At 59.8% G+C, this 17,836-nt stretch overlaps 2 protein-coding genes across 4 annotated transcripts in view; one reads left to right on the top strand and one right to left on the bottom strand.

Annotated features, from left to right (window-relative positions):
- Nucleotides 1-10,865, top strand: part of RER1 (retention in endoplasmic reticulum sorting receptor 1) — an 11,442-nt gene extending 577 nt beyond the window's left edge. Inside the window, exons 2-7 of one of the 3 annotated variants that reach the window (XM_040458882.1) lie at nucleotides 2,752-2,839; nucleotides 4,296-4,400; nucleotides 6,343-6,442; nucleotides 8,046-8,124; nucleotides 9,146-9,281; nucleotides 9,910-10,864. In XM_040458882.1, the coding sequence (XP_040314816.1) occupies nucleotides 2,759-2,839; nucleotides 4,296-4,400; nucleotides 6,343-6,442; nucleotides 8,046-8,124; nucleotides 9,146-9,281; nucleotides 9,910-9,999 (591 nt within the window). In that variant the 5' untranslated portion in view covers nucleotides 2,752-2,758 and the 3' untranslated portion in view covers nucleotides 10,000-10,864. Of the gene's footprint in view, nucleotides 1-378; nucleotides 531-2,751; nucleotides 2,840-4,295; nucleotides 4,401-6,342; nucleotides 6,443-8,045; nucleotides 8,125-9,145; nucleotides 9,282-9,909 lie in introns of those variants that run through there. The other 2 variants (XM_040458899.1, XM_040458892.1) reach the window with 2 other exon arrangements.
- Nucleotides 10,824-17,414, bottom strand: PEX10 (peroxisomal biogenesis factor 10). Its single transcript, XM_040458868.1, has 6 exons — nucleotides 17,241-17,414; nucleotides 16,465-16,545; nucleotides 15,557-15,963; nucleotides 14,119-14,294; nucleotides 13,842-13,977; nucleotides 10,824-12,573 (listed from the first exon to the last, which is right to left on the bottom strand). Exons 1-6 carry the CDS (start codon nucleotides 17,350-17,352, stop codon nucleotides 12,505-12,507), a joined length of 981 nt encoding a protein of 326 aa, XP_040314802.1. The 5' UTR covers nucleotides 17,353-17,414; the 3' UTR covers nucleotides 10,824-12,504.
- Nucleotides 17,415-17,836: the final 422 nt, after the last annotated feature.

Genomic DNA, 17,836 nt, shown 5'->3' on the forward strand with positions numbered 1-17,836 from the left:
GCCCGGCTCCGGGGGCGCGCAGTGACCGCCTCCCGCCCCCGCCCGCGGGCGCGGCCTGGGCGGGGTGGGCTGCCCACCCCCGGCTCGAGCGGGGACGTCCGCCCTTCCTCCTCGGGTCCTCGCTCGATACTGGGGCTTGTCTGTAGGGGGTGGGTAGGAAAGCGTCGGAATGAAGAGTTAGGTTGCCCAAGGTGATATCTGGAAATATTGCAAATTACGGCCGCAAAAGTCGAAGTTCTCCAAGCCGACTTTGCACCCGGCGGTGCTCCCGCGCCGGGGATCGGCGCAGCCCACAGCCGCCCTCGCCGGTGAACGTTCTTCGGGGCGCTCCCTCGAGTCCCGAGAGGAGAGCGGCCTGTGAGCCCTGGAAGTTTTCCCGAGGCTCGCTCCTCTCAGCGGGGTTGGGCTGTCAGTTCGTGGGCCTGCGGGATCGAATCCCCCGTGGGTGAACAGAGCCCTCGGCGGTTGAGACCCAGATCCTGCTGAGCGCGGGAGGTGACCCCGGCCAGGTGCACTGTGGTCGGGGCCAGGTGCGGACGTCCAAGATGGGCACGCCCAGGGGCGGGAGGAGCGCTGGCCGGGGAATGCGGTTTTGCTGAGAATGAGTAGGTGACGTCTGGAAGGGCATTTCAGCGGAGGGAACGGCCCCAGAGGTTGCAGGTGAAACTCTCACGTCTCAGACCTAGGAGGAATAAGGGAGGAGGGCGAAGTGTGTCGTCGTCCCCCCCATCCCCCCGCCCCTGGCAGGATGCAATTCTGTAAGGGCCATGCTTGCTGTTTGAGGAGTGCGGGCTCTGGGGCAGGGAAGGGCCCCAGAACTGGGTACAGAGACAGCTGTGTGCAGTTTCAGGCAGGACCCTCTTTGGAAGGGTTTTGTTAAAGTGCTTTTTGCTTTGTTTTCCTTCTGACTGAGCACGAAACAGTTCAATCCAACAGGTAATTTACTAAGTGCCACAGAACTGGCCCTTTTAGGTGACAGGGCCCAGCAGTGGTCCAGACAAGGTTCCCCCTGAAGAAGCTTGCATTCTAATAAGAAAACGAGAAGTGAGGAAAATCAGAAAATGGTTGTCACGGAGAATAAAAACCAGGTGATATGAGTGACTAGAGATTGTTGACCGGAGGGCCTCTCTGAAGAGGTGGCCTTCAGCCTGAGCAGGGGAAGAGGCTCACAGACAGAGGAGCTGGGTTAGGGTGGCCCTATCCCAGAGACAGGGCCGGCACGTCCGAGGAAGGCTCCCTCTGCCAGGCCCTGGGGGCCCACGCAGCTGACTGGTTACTCCCGGCGAGAAGCCTTGGAGTCAGGGGCCAAGGTGCTATCGCCCCCTTTCACACATCGGAATGAGGTGTCGCTCAGGTCCTACCCCCAGAAGGTGACAGAACTGCTAAGAGTTCACTTCCTTAATGTTACTGTGGCGGTGACTTTCATCGAGACACAGGGAGTCACGTGATGCTGTCTGTGTTGCTGGCCAGACGGTCAGAAGTTCGCTAACGTGTGTTGGAAGGGGTTCTGCACATCCCTCTTGCAGGCAGGAGCGCGTCCTCTCTAACGCGGCTCTTCTGCCACAGTGCAGGTGGACGTTTTGATGGTGGACACTTTGGTCGTAGAAACGGGGAAGAAGGCAGCACTCACGAGGATCCATAGGACAGGAATGTTACTGATGTAGCTTTCTGCTGGCCTGGCTTTGGCCTACGCCGGGAGGCCAGCCGTGGGGGATTCTCTCTCAGAATGTACAAACGCACCCCCTGAAGAGGCGGGCCTGGGGCTACCTTTCTGCTGGGTTCAGTTGTGCGACTGCACTTTCTGTGTCTCCCGTGAGGGCACAGGGCATTTCTTCCGTGACACTTTTGGCCCTCTACCCGTCCTTACGTCCGCTCCAGGACCTAGTGTTATGGAATCACAGTTAGCTTTAACGCAGACTCGTTTGGGAGGGTGCCGCGCACAGGTTCGGGGGGCAGCGCCGAGCCCTGGCCTGGTGTCTTCATCAGCACCTGGGACCTCTGGTTCGGGCAGCGGCGTGCTCAGATGGAGAAGCCGAGGTCGGGCAGAGCTGCTCCTGACCTTGGGTCAGTGGCTTAAACTATTTGAGACTCGATCCTCCTCAGGGAGATAGGAGCGATAAAGCTGCTTCGGGTGGCTATCTGGGTTCTCATCGGCTAATTCCTCACGGAACCCATGACGGCACGGCACGTGGAAATAGGCAGGAGTGGGTAGGATCCCTTGTGCTTACAGATGAGGAGCTGGGGTGCAGGCCGTGGGCTCCCTCCCTGGGAATTGTGTGGCATTTCCCTATTCACGGAGTGGAGGCCCAGGCCGTGCACAGCCGGCTGCCGGTGCCCTGGGGAGCAGCCTGGGTGGAGAGCGGGGCACGCCTGGAGAAGAGGGGATGCCGAGGGGAACCCTGGGAATAGAGCAGAGGAGGGAGGCGTGGGTGCAGCGGCCCCAGGGAAGCTGTGTCCACAGGACTTGACGGTTGGCGAGGGCTGCTCCCGGGGGCCGGCGGGAGGAGTGCGGTCCAGGTGACATGAGCGGGAACAAAAGTCCCCGGTGCTGCTCTGCATGTCATGTGCCGGGCTGGCTCTCCGCCAGGGCCTCTTGGTTGCGTCTGTCCCGTGGACAGCTCGTGGTAAAGACACCCAGAAGAAAGACACAGTCAAGACAGGAAATGTGCTTGGTAGTATCGATGGAAGTGGGGTAAAGTGATGAAATCCTCGAGTGCTCTTTTAATATGAAGTCTTTTGTGTGTTTCTCAGGTACAGGATGTCTGAAGGTGACAGCGTGGGAGATTCTGTCCATGGGAAACCTTCTGTGGTGTACAGATTCTTCACAAGACTCGGGCAGGTTGGTTTCTCTGTAGTTGGAGCGGGCAGTTGAATGGGCCGGATGGGATTCCTGCCGACCGGGAGCGTGCTGGCCGCTGGCGCGCCCAGGAAGAGGGCGGCGGACCTGTCCCCAGCCTCCCTTCGCGCCTTCCCTGTGCTGCCAGCGTGCTCGTGTCTTCTGTGCTTCCGTGAAGGGCCACGCAGAGGTTTAGGCCTGGGGGCCACATATGCTCTCTCACCTGTTTTCTTTGCTTTTCCCCGACAGCTTTTACAAATACGAAAACACTTCTTAGCTCCTGGGTGGTGTGGCTGTGCCCTTATCGTCCTGTCTCCTGGCCGCCCACCTCCCCGTCCACTTGGCCGGGGGGGCTCTCAGACCCCCTCACCCAGCTCTGTACTTGATTTTCAGGCTGTAGCCGTGGGCTGAGGCCTGCTGCGGTCAGCGGTGCCTGGAGAGAGAGAGAGAGAGAGAGAGAGAGAGAGAGAGACACACACACACACACACACAGGGTTCAGAAGTCTGATTTGGTGAACAATTGCACGTACTGATGTTTTTTTATTTTTTTAATTTTTTTTTCAACGTTTTTTATTTATTTTTGGGACAGAGAGAGACAGAGCATGAACGGGGGAGGGGCAGAGAGAGAGAGGGAGACACAGAATCGGAAGCAGGCTCCAGGCTCCGAGCCATCAGCCCAGAGCCTGACGCGGGGCTCGAACTCACGGGCCGCGAGATCGTGACCTGGCTGAAGTCGGACGCTTAACCGACTGCGCCACCCAGGCGCCCCGCACGCACTGATGTTTTGACTCAGAATGAAAAGCATATCTGTTTTTAAAATTAAAAAGCACTTGGGAAACTTCATAATTACTGAAGCTGGGTGACGGGTCCTTTTACTTTTATGAACAATTGACATTTTTCATAGAAAATTAAAAGCTTACAGGTTAAAATTAATTTGGGAGTGAAAATTAGACAGTGCACATACGTCTGCTAATTACACGTGCTTGCACACATGCATGTATGGGTGGAACCAAGGAATCCTTCCGGAAACTTCACCGCTTGGTGCCCACTGTCTGTGAGCTCCACCCCGCCAGGGGTCAGGCTGTGGCTGACTGGGCTGAGGCAAGGTCCGCCCGGGGCTGCTGGGCAGGGCTGAGGCCAGCTCGGGGCAGGGGGAGGTGGGGGCTCTGGGACCCGTGTAAGGCATACACGCTCCCAGTGCCCTTGGGGTGAGGTCAGGTGTCTCAAAACGACTGCTCAGGCTGATGCTGTAGGACCGTCTGCTAAGAGAGAGCGTTCTGTCATGTTCTCGCTTAAGGGGTGGGCCTGTTTCGGGAGTGATGGCAGGTTGGGGTGAATCGTAGTCACTGCTTTGTGCTGGTAACTTAAGAGCCGGCAGCCAACGCTCACAGGAAGTGTTGCTGCCTTGCAGCAGGCATTGAGGGGTCTGTGCGGCGCCTGTGAACTCTTGTCTTTCTAGATCTACCAGTCCTGGCTAGACAAGTCCACGCCTTACACGGCTGTGCGATGGGTGGTGACGCTGGGCCTGAGCTTCGTGTACATGATTCGAGTCTACCTGCTGCAGGTGGGTGTGGCCGGCTGCACGCTGCCCAGACGTGGTCTCGGGGTGGGGTGTCGGCTCTCCTTCTGTCTCCGGAGGAGGAGGTTTCATGGCGAAGGACGGGGTCTCCAATAAGTCATTTTTCAGGTAAGGACTAAACGTAAGAAAAATTGTAGTGACTGTGTTTTAAAATTGGATCGTCCGCAGTTCACCCTAAGTTTGTCATACCCTGTGGCTAGAGTTCCCAGGACAACCTTGACATCCTCCTGGGGCCTGTGAAACTCCACCGGTCCTGGTCTGCACCGTGGACCCTCTGACCCCGCCTCGGGACTCCTGGCACAAGAGACCCCGGGGTGACAGAAGAACCTTCTGGATCAGCCACCTCCTGCCCTGAGCATCCTGAGGGCTTAGCTGTTTCTCTCAAGTTCCCTTTCAGGAGGCCGAGGAGAGAGAGTGGGTTGTTGAGTCTGAGACCTGGTGACTGGAAGTGGGTTTGAAGGACCTTTCTTCAGCTCAGGTGATGTCCCCAGACGTCCCCTTTGCCGTGTATGTGTTCTCCAGTGCCCACCTGTTCCTGGGTGCGAATTCTCTGTAGGCCTCGGGTGCGGGGTATCTGATGTCCCGTTACATCTGGAGGAAGGAAGGTTGAAGGCCTCGTCCACAGTCTTTTCTCCTCTGTAGCTGGAAAGGCGCTTCCTCCTTTAAAGCAAATGCCTCCGTTCCGGATGTTTCCAGGACGTAGGAGGACATGGGCCCACCGGTCAACACGCTTGTGTCCTGGGCTCTACGACGTGTCCACTGCTGTGGGAAATTGTCACTTGAACTGAGTGTAGCCTCTTTGGTCCCCGGTGCTGTTGCCCGTGCGTGTTTCCTGTATGCGAGCCTGACGCTGGCTCCGCGTGGGGCCGTGGGCGCCATGGGAGCCGTTCTGTGGTTCCCCGTAGCAGGACTGCACAGCTGCTCTGAGGCTGATGTCAGATTTACTGCGGTTGTTTCTAGGTTTGTCGTTTGAATGGGAACTTGGTTCATTCTGTAACGGACAGAACGACCCGGAGACCTTGATTTCGGGGTGCTGGCGGGACGGGCCTCACCTCACGCAGGCTCACCGTACTGTCTTCTAAACCCGAGTTCGCACCTGCTGTAGCGTCGCTCTCAGGAAGGCACGCCGGCAGGAGACCGTCGGCTTTCCACGTCTAGTCAGTGGTTTCCGGGCTTGAAAAATAGGAAGGCGGAGGAGTTTTTGCTTGTGTGCAAGTCGTTTAGGCTTTTAGAGTCGGTAGCACCGTGGGTCTTGGTGCCGTTGGGTAAACCTGGCACAGGTTCGTGTGCTTCCGTTTGTTTGCACGTCCCGAGGAGGGTTTGGCTCCACAACATTCCCTGAACCTCATTCTTGACTTCCGGATTTTCCGGTTCTGGATTTTTCCGGGCGAAGGTTATTAACACTCGTGACCAGTGTGTGGTGATGGTGGCGTGAGGGGCCTACCAGGAGAGCCGATGGCCGGCACGTCCTGAGCGACGGTTCAGATCCTGGACTCTGGTTCAGGTGGCCGTCGGGGCGTGCACGCCGGCGCCATTCGGTGCCCGGTCCGTACCTGCCGGGGGCTGTGGCACAGTTCAGGCGTGCGGCTTCGCGAAAATCCTCCTTTTCGTCTGTGCTCCTGATGGGGAGCTGCTGGCTTCGGGTGTCACGTGCATCCAGCTCGACCCTTGGAGAAGTTCTCCGTTTGGGCCGTGGCTTGTCCACGGTCACGCTCACAAAGTCATTTGAGGTCAACTGCCATGGTGGGCGTCCACTGGGCCTCTTTGTCGCCTGTTGCCACAAAAGCTGCCCCTCCTCCTGTACGTCAGTTGTGAATACTCCGAAGTTCGGTTCACCCGAGGTCAGGAGTTCACGGCATGGTAGGCCGGGATGGGGCCCGGGGGCGGTGTTGGGGCATGCCATTGACCGTGCCTCCTTCTCTTGCAGGGCTGGTACATCGTGACCTACGCCTTGGGGATCTACCACCTCAACCTTTTCATAGCTTTTCTTTCTCCGAAAGTGGATCCTTCCTTGATGGAAGACTCAGGTAGAGTAGAGATTGTCCGCTTGGCTCTGTTTGTTTTGGAGGGTTGTGATTTTGTGTACTTCACGGTCGCCTCATTTGAAATCTGAACTTCTGAGACCGTCCTCTTGGTGTTTAAAATGTACGTAGAACCTTGGTGATGACAAATTTGTGTGTAGAATGAGTCCTTAAACCTCTGTAAATGCGTGGGGCAGGTCCTCGTGTCCCTCTGATCTATAGACCACGGAAGGGAGGCACGCAGGGTTGTGGGACTCGTCCGAGGCCCTGTGGTGGAGCGTGTGGGGCAGGGCTGGCACTCTTGCCTGACAGCCAGCCTGTGTGAGCCCTGTCTACACTCGATGAGTCGGCCCCCTTCCTGGGAAACCAGAAGTCTTCACGGGCAGCTTGCTGTGACCTGCAGAGGCCACCGGGGTCTTGACCGCTGATGGCCCGTCGAGGGCAGCGCTCTCTGATTATCCAGGATGATGGGTTGAAAAGTTCTCGTCTCACGCTGCTCCTGGCCATCCCCGGGCCAGGTTGGGGAGCCAAGCCCACACCTGACTGGCCGGTGGGGGGGGGGGGCACACAGGCAGACTTGGGGGTCGGTCACTCTGCCAGCACGTCCGTCACCACTGTTGTAAAAACTCAGATGCAGCTGCCCGCTCACGTGACCCTCCTTGTGGTGCTTCCTGAGTGCTAGACATTTTCTCCAGAATGTTCACTCCGTGACCAGAAGTCTGTGGTTTTTTCCTATGGGCTGTTTAATGAAAACGGTAAAGGAAACAGCACTTCGTTTGCTGTCATTTGGGGGAATTAGGTGATTGAGAGATCTCTGTAGGCCCCAGTTTCCTCGTGTGTAGCTGGGCAGGGAGGGTGGGGCGGCCTGACTGCTTGGGCTCCGCGTGGAGGGCAGCCATCCTGAGCGGGACTCTTGAGCGGACCCAGCTTCATGCGTCTCCTGTGTGAGCTCGGCTGGTGCGTGCCTGACCACTGGCGTGCGCCACGGCATTTATGTGACTATTTAAGATGTGCAGGAGTTTGTCCTAAAAAGAAATTCTAGGGGCACCCTGGTGGCTTGGTCGGTTGAGCGTTCAACTCTCGATATCAGCTCAGGTCATGATCCTAGGGTCGTGGGATCAAGCCCTTCATCAGGCTCTGTGCTGTTACGGACCCTACTTAAGATTCTCTGTATCTCTATCTCTCCCTCCCCCCTCGTCCCTCCCTCCCTCCCACCCCTCTCCTGCTTTTTTTTTTTGTGGGGGAGAGAGAGTACGTGTGCACGCGTGCCTGAGTGGGGGAGGGGCAGAAAGAGAGAATCTCAAGCAGGCTACACGCTCAGCACAGAGCCCAACGTGGGGCTCGATCCCATGATTCTGGGATCATCCTGGGATCATGACCTGAGCCGAAAGAGAGTCGGACGCTCTGCTGACTGAACCGGCCAGGGGCCCCACGGTGAGTTGATTTCTCAGTCGGTGAAGGTTCTGTGTTGTGTTTGGTTAAGCAACGTAAATCTGTGCCTCACACGGTGGGCCTGCTCATTCAGAAGTTGTGGGGACAAACTCATAAGCGCAGGTGGAGACGGACGGAGGAGACCCATGCTCCATTTCGCTGACATTCTGCCTTTCAGATGACGGCCCCTCGTTACCAACCAAACAGAATGAGGAGTTCCGGCCCTTTATTCGAAGGCTTCCGGAGTTTAAGTTTTGGTGAGTGATTCCTTAGGGTAGTTGAGAAAGGCTTGTCCTCAGTGTGACGAGACCGAGAACAGAGGTTCTGGTTCCAGTGGGCCAGCAGTGGCTTCTTAAAGAGATGAGAGTTTCATTGTGTGCTTTGGGCATTGACTCCTAGTGAGTGCTGTGCTTGGCGGGGCACGGGGCAGGTCACAGAAGCCTCTGTGGGACAGCCCGGTGCCGGGGGCTTCTCCCGGTTGCCAGGTAACACCAGTACTCCTTGAAATGGGCGCAAGAGAAGCTGCTTCGGGGTAGAGGGTCCTGGGTACGTTGCAGACGTGGAGCTCAGGAGGGAGGGGTGCCACCCCACACACGGCAGCAGGGCTGGGCCCCTCCAGGGCACGTGCGGCCTTGGGGACGTCTGCTGTCCCCGGGAGTGCTGTGCTCGGGACCGGGCTGGGGTGGGACCTCCCGGAGGCAGTGATGTCTGTGTGCTGTTGCACAAGGAGGAGTGTGACACGTGGACAGGTGACTCCCACAGCATTAGGAGCAAAAACCCAAAGGGAACAAGCTGCCACACCTTTACTTTGCGTCCCCGATGTGTGTGGGGGACGGGGCGGGCCCTCTGCAGGTGTCCACCCGCTGGATGGGGGCGCGGGGCGTGGGCACTGCCTGGGGAGGGAGCAGATCGTGGGTGGGGTGGCCCTGCGGCCCCCCCAGGGAAGTCTGCCTTTGTCCTGCCGCTTAGGGAGAGCCAGGGAAGGGTTTCAGTAGGGCCCTGCGTTGGTGGGCCGGGCCCTGAGCTGGAGGGAGCCGCCGGGATCCCCTCAGCGATGCGCGGCCCCGGGTGGGGCTCATTCCACGCAGCGGACACGAGGCCCCTGAGTTGTCCTCGAGCTTTTGGCACGAGCGGTAGTGTTTCACACCCTTTGTGATTTCGGAAGAAAACGGGACTCTCAAGGGACTGAGGAAGCGCGGTGCGTGCCAGGCCACTGCTGCCCCAAGTGGGGATGCTGCCGTGGCCCCAGGTGGCACTGACCTCCTCCCCTGCTTTAAGGCACGCGGCGACCAAGGGCATCCTCGTGGCCATGGCCTGTACCTTCTTTGAGGCTTTCAATGTCCCGGTGTTCTGGCCCATCCTGGTGATGTACTTCATCATGCTTTTCTGTATCACCATGAAGAGGCAAATTAAGGTGAGCACGCGGGCACTGCGGCGCTGGGAAGTGCTGAGCGGAGAGCCCGCTTGGATCTTCTCTGTACTCGGAGCGTCATGAAGCTTCGTGCAGGTTTGCAACAGGGACAGGGCACAGCCCCTTCTCATCAAGGTGGCCAACTCAAATCTGTCCCACAGTCCAGCCGTTAAGCAGACGGCTCTTTGGGGGCCAGGTGGGAAAGGCCCTCAGTTCTGCTGTGCCGTCCTCACCGGCCCATCGTCCTGGGGGCTCAGAGCCCAGGGCCCACCACAGTAGCCGTGTGTCATGCTGACATTACCCTCAAACAGATCCCAGGGCGGCTTGTCCGCCACCCCCCTGGGTATCAGCGGGGTCCAGGCACCTCCCATCCCGGGGCCCCGGCCCAGCCCTAGCCCTTCCCGCATGTAAGGGGTTTTAAAACCTTTCTCCCCACTCTTGGGATTTCCAAGGTACTCAGCCGACTCCGCGGGCCCTGGAGGGTTTTGCTGGGTCGCTGGTGGGGAGGGGACCAGAAGCTTATTGGAATCCTGGTTTCGTTGCCCCGTGCGTAGAGAAGAGCAGGATTCAGATTGGGAGAAAACACTCATCACGAACGAAGCCATTGTAAAATGCATCTGTTTGTCCTCAGCACATGATAAAGTACCGGTACATCCCGTTCACGCACGGCAAGAGGACGTACAAGGGGAAGGAAGACGCGGGCAAGACGTTTGCCAGCTAGGCGCTCGGCTGGACCCATCGGAGTCTGAGGACGGTTCTGCGCCATTGTAACAATGCCTTCTTCCTTCACATAAAGTAGTTGATTTCGAGGGAGTCGAATTTTCTTTTTAAAAAGGAGCTTCAATTATTTGTAACTGAAACATCAGGTTCTTGAAGAAACTGACATTTAAACCAAATTGCATTGATTTATTTTTCAGTGACGTTCAAGTGTTCAAATGGATGGAATTCTAGTAAACTGCGGGCTGGGAGGACTGTCGGGTGGGGTGAGGGGTGGGGCGGGTGGTCTCAGTTGTCGTGTGGTCCTGGAACGGACCTGCACGGAAGGAGCCAGGTCTCGCCCCAGCTGCCCCCCGCACCCCTGGACGCCACGGCCACGTCGCCCAGCTGGATGATGATGCTAACCTGATTCCTGCGCTTTGGAAGAACATTCGAAAGGTGATTTTCAAGTAACTCTGGGGTTCTAATGCCAGTTTCCCAATTTCATCTCACGAGAGATGTTTCACGTTGGTCTCTATCATAATGACTCAAAACTCTGTTCTTAACTACCATGATTGCTTTTGGGGGCCTGGAATTATAAATATATATATTATATTTTAATTGTTTGGAATTATTTTGACACATTTCTTTGATACCTGAAGAGTTGTTTTTGATTAATTTAAAGTTGATCTCATGCAGCGGCCCCTTTATAGAAACAACTGGTAAGAGCAGACCAGTTTGTGGGTTTTAACACATGGCTTCTCACTTTCTACAGGAAAACAGAACTCTGACCCGCATGTCAACTTTTTTGATGTGATAAAAACAAATACTCGTAAACATTTTACTAAGTGACTTTTTAATTCCAACTTTATTAAAGAGAGTGTCCCCTTTCTTGTGGAGTCTTTATCTGGAACACTGCAGCTCACCAGTGTTGAGCAAACCCGGCCGGGAGGCGCACGGCCTCCGCAGGGGTGAGTGGGGTGGCCCCGGGGGTGGGGGTGGGTGTTGAGGTGCAGACACGGGGGCTTCCTCCTGCCCTCCGGCGGGGGGGGGGGGGCAGGCGCGCAGCTCTGACTGACCAGTGTCCCATCCATCTTAGGGGTTTAGGCACTGGATGTTTATTGTCTGGCTTTTCTTTTGCCAATTCATGCAGATCTGAAATTGAGCGCCTCTTGCTTTGAAGGGCTCGATTCAGACCTTTTGTGTAGGTCATTCGGTATTTTAATCTTGGTATTTAAATGATGTTCTCAATCCATACTTCTGAGGCGACACTGTAGCTCTGGAGATGCTCAAACTCCAGACACTTTCATTCTTCATCCTGTTTTCCTAGCAAATGCTCAGGCCGCAGATGTGACGGGAAATTGTTTGCGCTCGGTCAGAGCATAGGTAATGGGCCTCAAACCGTGGAGCCTCTCTCAGGCTTCTCTCCATCCGGAGGTCGGCTTCTGTCTGGCAGGGTCATGGGGCCTGTCTCAGGCGCTGAGCTCTGTCAGCCGAGGAGCCGTGTATTCCCGAACAACTGTGTCCAGTCCATCAGATTCCGGAACTCTCTGCATAGGCCTCTCTCACAAGCCCACGACGCGACAGGGAATGCGACATCCTGACCACAGGTTCTTACCCTTTACGATTCTGATTTTCAGTTCACCCTTAACAGCCTGAACTTTCCTACACTTCTGTGGAGCTGGTCTCCTAAAGAAGCTTGTGGCAAAGTCCCGTCTCTGGCAGAAACTAAATACTTTTAAAGACCTAAAAGTAACCAAAAGGCTAGACAGCGGTGACCTGGTGTGTGCAGCCGGCCTGCCCAAGCCTCGGGGAGACTGAGCTCTGAGAGCGGCTGTGGGTTAGGTGTTAAAAAAGCAGAGACCCTCTCGGGCAGGCTGGCTGTGCACCCGGAACTCCGGGCAGACCGCAGCCGAGGTGCAGACTTCGTTTTCTAAGATGGGAAACAAATGCATGTGTGTTAAAAGGCACGTGCTGACCTTCTCAGGTGGAGGTACAGCCCCTCGGAGTCTCTCTACTCCCGTGAACGGTGTGCCTGAGCCACCGGCAGCCTGCCTCTGGTGACCAGGGCGAGGATTTGGGTCTTCGGGGCTGGCGGCTCGGTGACTGTTGAGCCGCGTTCTCTGCTCTTGGCCACACTTGCCCCTTCGGGCCAAACCCTGACCACGTGCCTCCTACAGAGCCGCTGTCGGCACGTGAACGGTCTGGGGAAGGGAGGGAGACCAGAAGCGACCCGGCTGTGCCGCGGCGGGCATGTGGTGCGGCCGGTCCCCCAGGGGGGCTCCTGCTTGCCGGGGGCTCGGGGGTCCACAGAACGGGGAGCCCTGGCCTCCTTCCCGCCCGAAGGCCCCGGACCGGCCGTTTCGCCAGCAGGTCCGGCCTCTGCTGCCGGAGCTGCTGGCAGCGTTGCTTATGTGACGTGAAGTGAAACTCGAGAATTTTGTGATTTCTGTGCAAGTTGACCTTGGGAACGGATCAGGATTCTCCCGACGTGAAGACAGACTCGTGGGCTCCTCTGCCCTTGGTCAGGTTAGCGATAGTGCCGCAGGTAGACGAGCTTCTGGGGAGGGAACTTCTCCCTGCAGAGAGGGCACTCCGTCTACAGGGGGAAGGAGAAGGGTCACACGGGCGTGGCCGGCGCAGCCCTGCCACAGGCCCCCAGGGTCCCTACGAGACCGCCACAGGCCCTCCCACAGCAGCCTCTTGCAGTGACCCGTGGGCTGTGCACACCTCTGTTAACTTCAAATTAAGACGATTAAAAAACCCCACTTTTCTCAGGAGTCACAAACCTGAAGGGAAGGCCTTAACCCTGGGGTAGCGGAGCTGGGGACACTGGCCAGGCCAAGGAGACGGTCAGCCTGTCCACACGGCGACCGGGCCTGGCTGCCACAGAGGGCTGTGTTGAAAGGGCAGCAGTATCTGCGGTTCCGGGAATGAACGAGCATGTCCTGTCCAGCTCAGTCCTCGTGGCCCCACCCCCAAGGACAGGTCGGGTTCCCTCCTCCCTGGGAAGGTCAGCTGACCTCCCACTAGGTGTTGCTGCCCGGGGCAGCCCCTTACAGAGGCAGCACCTGTGTCCCTGGGGAATCCCTCGAATGGAAGCAGGGGCCCCAAAGTGGAGGCTATGGCACAATCCAGTGGGACCCACACAGTGCGGACACTTCACAGGTGCTGGTTCTGAGTCTGCTCCACCCAGGCTCTGAGGCCACGTCCACCGTGAGCCCCACGCACAGGCTCTATGAACAGTGCTCCTTGGCCAGTGTGTGGAGGCAGGTGTCCTCAGGTAGGAAAGAGGACGAGGCGTTTAAACTGCACGTCATACTCCTTGTTTATCTGCCTCACCTGCGCCTCCCCCCCCCCCCCCCCGAGGCCGTGGGGGCCCACGAACCCGAGCCCTCCCTGGAGTCCGCATGGAGGGAAGAGGCTGTAGCATTCCCTGCTCTGGTCACCTGGCCAGGTAGACCCGCCATCCTGCGGTCTCGGAGACTGGCGTAGGCAGCTGTGTGTGCTGAGCGTGCCCACGTGGGTGGTCGCGGCGGACGTGTACCCGGCTGGGGAGGGCCCCGTGTGTGCAGGCAAGCAGGGCTTCCAAGGGGCCCCATCGGCGAGGCCTCTAGGGACCGGACCTCGCGGCCCGGCTGCTGCCCCAGCAACGCCTCCAGCTGCACAACCACAGCCGACTCTAGGCACGCCCCGTGTCCGGCTCATCTGGGAGCTTTAAAAAGACGCACCTGTCCACCCCCCGTGAGAGAAGGTTTCTGGGACAGGCTTCCTCCCGGATTCCTGGGCGGCCACCTGGGCGGGCCCAGGCACCTGCTCGTGGAGCCTGCTTCCAGAATCACAGCTAGGGACCCAAGGCACACCCACCTTGGTGTCACACCACTGGGTGATGCACTCCCAGCAGAACAGGTGGCCACAGGGCGTGGCTGTTGAGTGTCGGCGTTCCTCCAGGCACAGAGTACACAGGGGGTTTCTGGAAATGGCTTTCTCTTCCACGTGGCTCCTGGGGGTGTGGCAGGGAGAGACCGTAATTTAACCTCCAGGGTCCTTGCAGTGCTTGCCCTGAGCCACGGCAGTGCCCAGCATGGGGATGCTCAGGCCACGGCCCTGCCCCAGGGACTCACGCGAGCCGAGACCCACGCACCTGCGATGAGACAGGCCGCGATGTAGCTTCCACTCCCGCCGCGCGCGCTGCCTCTGCCGAAAGCCGTAGAGCTGCAGGCCCACGGACAAGGCCAGGTGCAGCAGGGAGATGAACCCCAGCAGCCTGTAGCTTTCACGAGCCCTCGTGTCCTCTGCAGGTGGGGAGCGCACGCGAAGCTGTCAAGGGCCAGAAGGGACAGTCACGTGATCGGTTGGCACAGAGCGCCAAGCGGCATGGGGGCCAGGACGCCCCCTGGCAGTAGAGTGCTCCACCGGATGAGGCCAAACCCCACCCTCCTGGCACAATGTGGCGGGGGGGGGGGCTCTCGGCTGAGTCAGGAGGGCAGGGGTGCCTTGCAGGGGCTGAGTACCGAGCGGGAGACGCTGCTGGACAGCTCAGCGCCTCGCTCCCAGCGGGACCGAGTGCTGAGCAGGGGAGGCGGCTGTAGGGCTCCCAAGTCTGCAGTCACTCTAGCTGCAGGTGAGAATTTGGAGGGTGAAGGGATACATCCGGGGACCCACACTGCAGAGAGACAAGGCATTGGCAGAGAAGCCTGAGAACACCCATGGGGCAGGGAAGCAGCACCCGGGCAGGTACCGCTAACCAGCTCGTGTGTCACATAATGGAGAAGCTCCCACTTTCAGCGAGACACCTGCCCCCGGGTGACGCTGCAGCTAGTGATGGGGGCAACTTGCAGCCACAGCCCTGAAGAGAAAGTCGGCTGCCCTCCACTTCTGGTCCCCCTCCCCTCAGCTGGGAGTCCCCAAGCCAGGCCCCCTGCATCCAGGCAGAGAAGACTCGGCAGCAGTCCCCCAGGGCCCCAGGAGAGCAAAAGGCCTCGGTCCGGGTTGAGCCCGTGTCTCCGGGCCCTTCGCCACGGCAGCTCAGCACACACCCTAGGTAACACCGAGGGCGGCGAGCCGTCAGCCCTTGTGAGTGGGCACGGAGGGCTGAGACTGGAGAGGAGAGAGGCAGGCACCCGGGAGAGTGCTGCCGAGCGAGGCGAGGAAGCGGGCAGTCGGGGCCCTGAGGCGAGACTCTCCCGGTGAATCTTGAAGCAAACGCATCAGGTAAGAAACAGGATGCGAGGTGGAGCTGACCGGAAGGCTTGGATCAGGGAAGATCCCGGAGGCAACAGGTGTCCCTACATGTGCGCCTCCACCGGGGCAGCTGGGAAGGGGCTGGCGCGGACCCAGGAGCCTGGAGCCTCGGGCGGGCTCTCAGAGTAAACAGCGGAGTGGCTCCCAAACGCTACCTCCGGAGGAGAGGTGTGCCCTACCCTCAGGGTTCCTGGAGACCGTACTTCCAGGATCTTCTGGCAAAACGTGACGTGATAAGAGCCTCGCTTTTCGGTAGAGGGCCCTGTGGCTGTTCCCCAACAGAAGCCGAGACAAATCGGTCCAGAACGGAGCGAGCACGGACGGCACCTGCCACTTACGTAAGTGACTCCCGTGAGCCTCTTGGCCAGGTGGTAGAAGGCACCGTGGATATAGAACCAGGCAACATGGAGCCGCTGGAGGCAGGCGAGGCCCTGCCTGAGCACCAACACGGCCCGCAGGAGCACCCTCTTCTGCTGCTCGGTCAGCGCGGCCACGTGCCGCTGCACCCAGAGCCTCGCTCCCGGCCGGCCGCGCCTGTCGGCTGCCGGGCTGCCCTGCGAGGGCCTGGCGCCGGCGGCGTCCGCCTGCAGCTCGTGCTCCAGGTGCGTCGAGGCCCGGTCCAGCAGGTAGGGCAGGACGGTGTGCAGCGCGACCAGCACGCCACGGCGCAACCTCGAGGGCACTCGGCTCTGGGACGGGTCCACCTGGATGATGCCAACATACTCCTCCCCGAGGGTCTGGTAGCCTGCCGGGGTTGGGGGAGGGGGGTGACGCACGTGAGAAGACTGAGGCCGGGCCCTGCCGTCCCTTTCTTTCTCTCTGTACCGGATCTTGCTCTCTATCGGGTCCCCGCCTTTCCTCTGAAGGTGCCGCACTGGGGCCCTGCTGCCCTTGCTCTGTGACAGGGCTCAGCGCTGGGACCCCTGTCCGGCCACGGAACTCAGTCACAAACAGTCCCAACGGGCCCTTGGGCAAAGTCCAGGACAAAAGTCCCCAGAAACAAAGGATGAGAGAACGGCACAGATGTGACCTCAGAACTCTGAGAGGCTCCAGCTGGGGCTCGGGGCCTGGCGTCTCCTGCAGGGGAGGGGTCAGGGTCCCCTCCTTCCCTGAGACTGCATCTGGGCCAGGGACACTGGGAAGCACCTCCAGGCGCTTCTCACTCTGCTGGCAGCTCCCCCACCCCTGTCCCTGGGCTTGGTGTGTTGTGGGCCCCTTGGTCTCAAGGTCCCCCCTGGGCTGTTACCTGCAAGCGTGGTGAGGCCGAAGTAGGCCACGTCCGACAGCAGCTCGATCTCTCTCCTGCACCGCAGCCACCTCTTCGCACCTGAGAGGAGGGGCGGCGGGGGCGAGGTGGCAAAGCTCAGGACCAACGCTTCCCGCTCCTCCTGCCGCCAAGGCCCAGCCACCCCTCCCCAGGGCTGAGTCTGTCCTGAGCCACACCCCTTCTTGTCCCGGTCTCCCAGCTGTGGACCCGGCCCCAAGTCTCCTGCCTCGTCTGGGCCGCTGAGTCTCCTGAGAACCTCCCCACCTGCGGCCACCCGGCCCTCTGGGACCCACCTGGGTAACTGTTCTCGAGCCCAGAAGGGCCAGAAGGACAGGCACCGTAGCATGGTGACTAAGAACCCAAGCCGAGCCTGCCGTCCGGCATCAAATCCCAGCCCCTCGCGTTGCTGGTTGTGACCTCAGATAAGCTACCAGAGGTCTGTGGAACCCCAGTTTCCCTCTGCAAAAAGGAATACATCGACAGAGTCCCGCCTGGGAACGACGTTTTGAGAACTAAACGGGTGGTGTTTGTGAAGCACCGAGAACGTGGTTCCACACAAGACGTGCCAAAGTAAACGTGCCCCCCGTTTCTTCCGCTCGCCCCTCTCCCTGCCCAGAACCCCTAGCCGTGAGTCCGCAACCCGAGCCTGGCGTCCGAGCGTCCCCACTACCTTCGCCCCCAGCCCTGGACTCCTGCTGCCCGGAAGCGCGCACCAGTGCCCGGGCCTCACCCCTGGCCCCAAGCCCGGGCCTCACCCGCCAAGCTGTGCAGGGCGCCGCCCGCCGCGCTCCGCAGCCCGCCGCGATAGTAGTCGTCCTTTTGCGCCGCGCGAACCACCTCCGGAGGGCCGGCGGCCGCAGGGACCATGATCGCTGCCCGCCGGGTGCTGGTGACCCCCGTGGCCACGCCCACGCGGGCGGCGCCCGATGACGCAAACGTGTGGCGCAGGCCTTTTGCGTCTAGCGCAGGTGGAGGGACGCGGGCGCTGCGGGGGGCGGGCCTGACTGCTGCCCAGGCGGGGCGGAGCCGCGCGAGCGGCGTCTTGCGAGTCCGGGCACGACGCTCGGTCGGGGTCTATGTGGCGGCGGGCCGGGCCCCGGCTCGAGCATTGTCGGGGCGATGCGGGGGCGGGGCCGTGGGGGGCGGGGGCGATGCGGAGGCGGGGCCGCGAGGGGCTGTGAGGAGCGGGGGCTTTGCAGAGGCGGGAAGGGGCCGGAGGCGGGGCCGTGAAGGGCGGGCTCGGGGCCGTGAGGGGGTGGTGAGCAAGGCGGGGTGGGCGGGGCCGTGAGGGTTGGGGGCGATGCGGGGGCGGGGCCGTGAGGGGCGGGGGGCGATGCTGAGGCGGGCCGTG

This window comes from Herpailurus yagouaroundi, unplaced genomic scaffold (assembly GCF_014898765.1).
Source record: "Herpailurus yagouaroundi ecotype Mexico unplaced genomic scaffold, PumYag 77, whole genome shotgun sequence".
Lineage (NCBI taxonomy): Eukaryota > Metazoa > Chordata > Mammalia > Carnivora > Felidae > Herpailurus > Herpailurus yagouaroundi.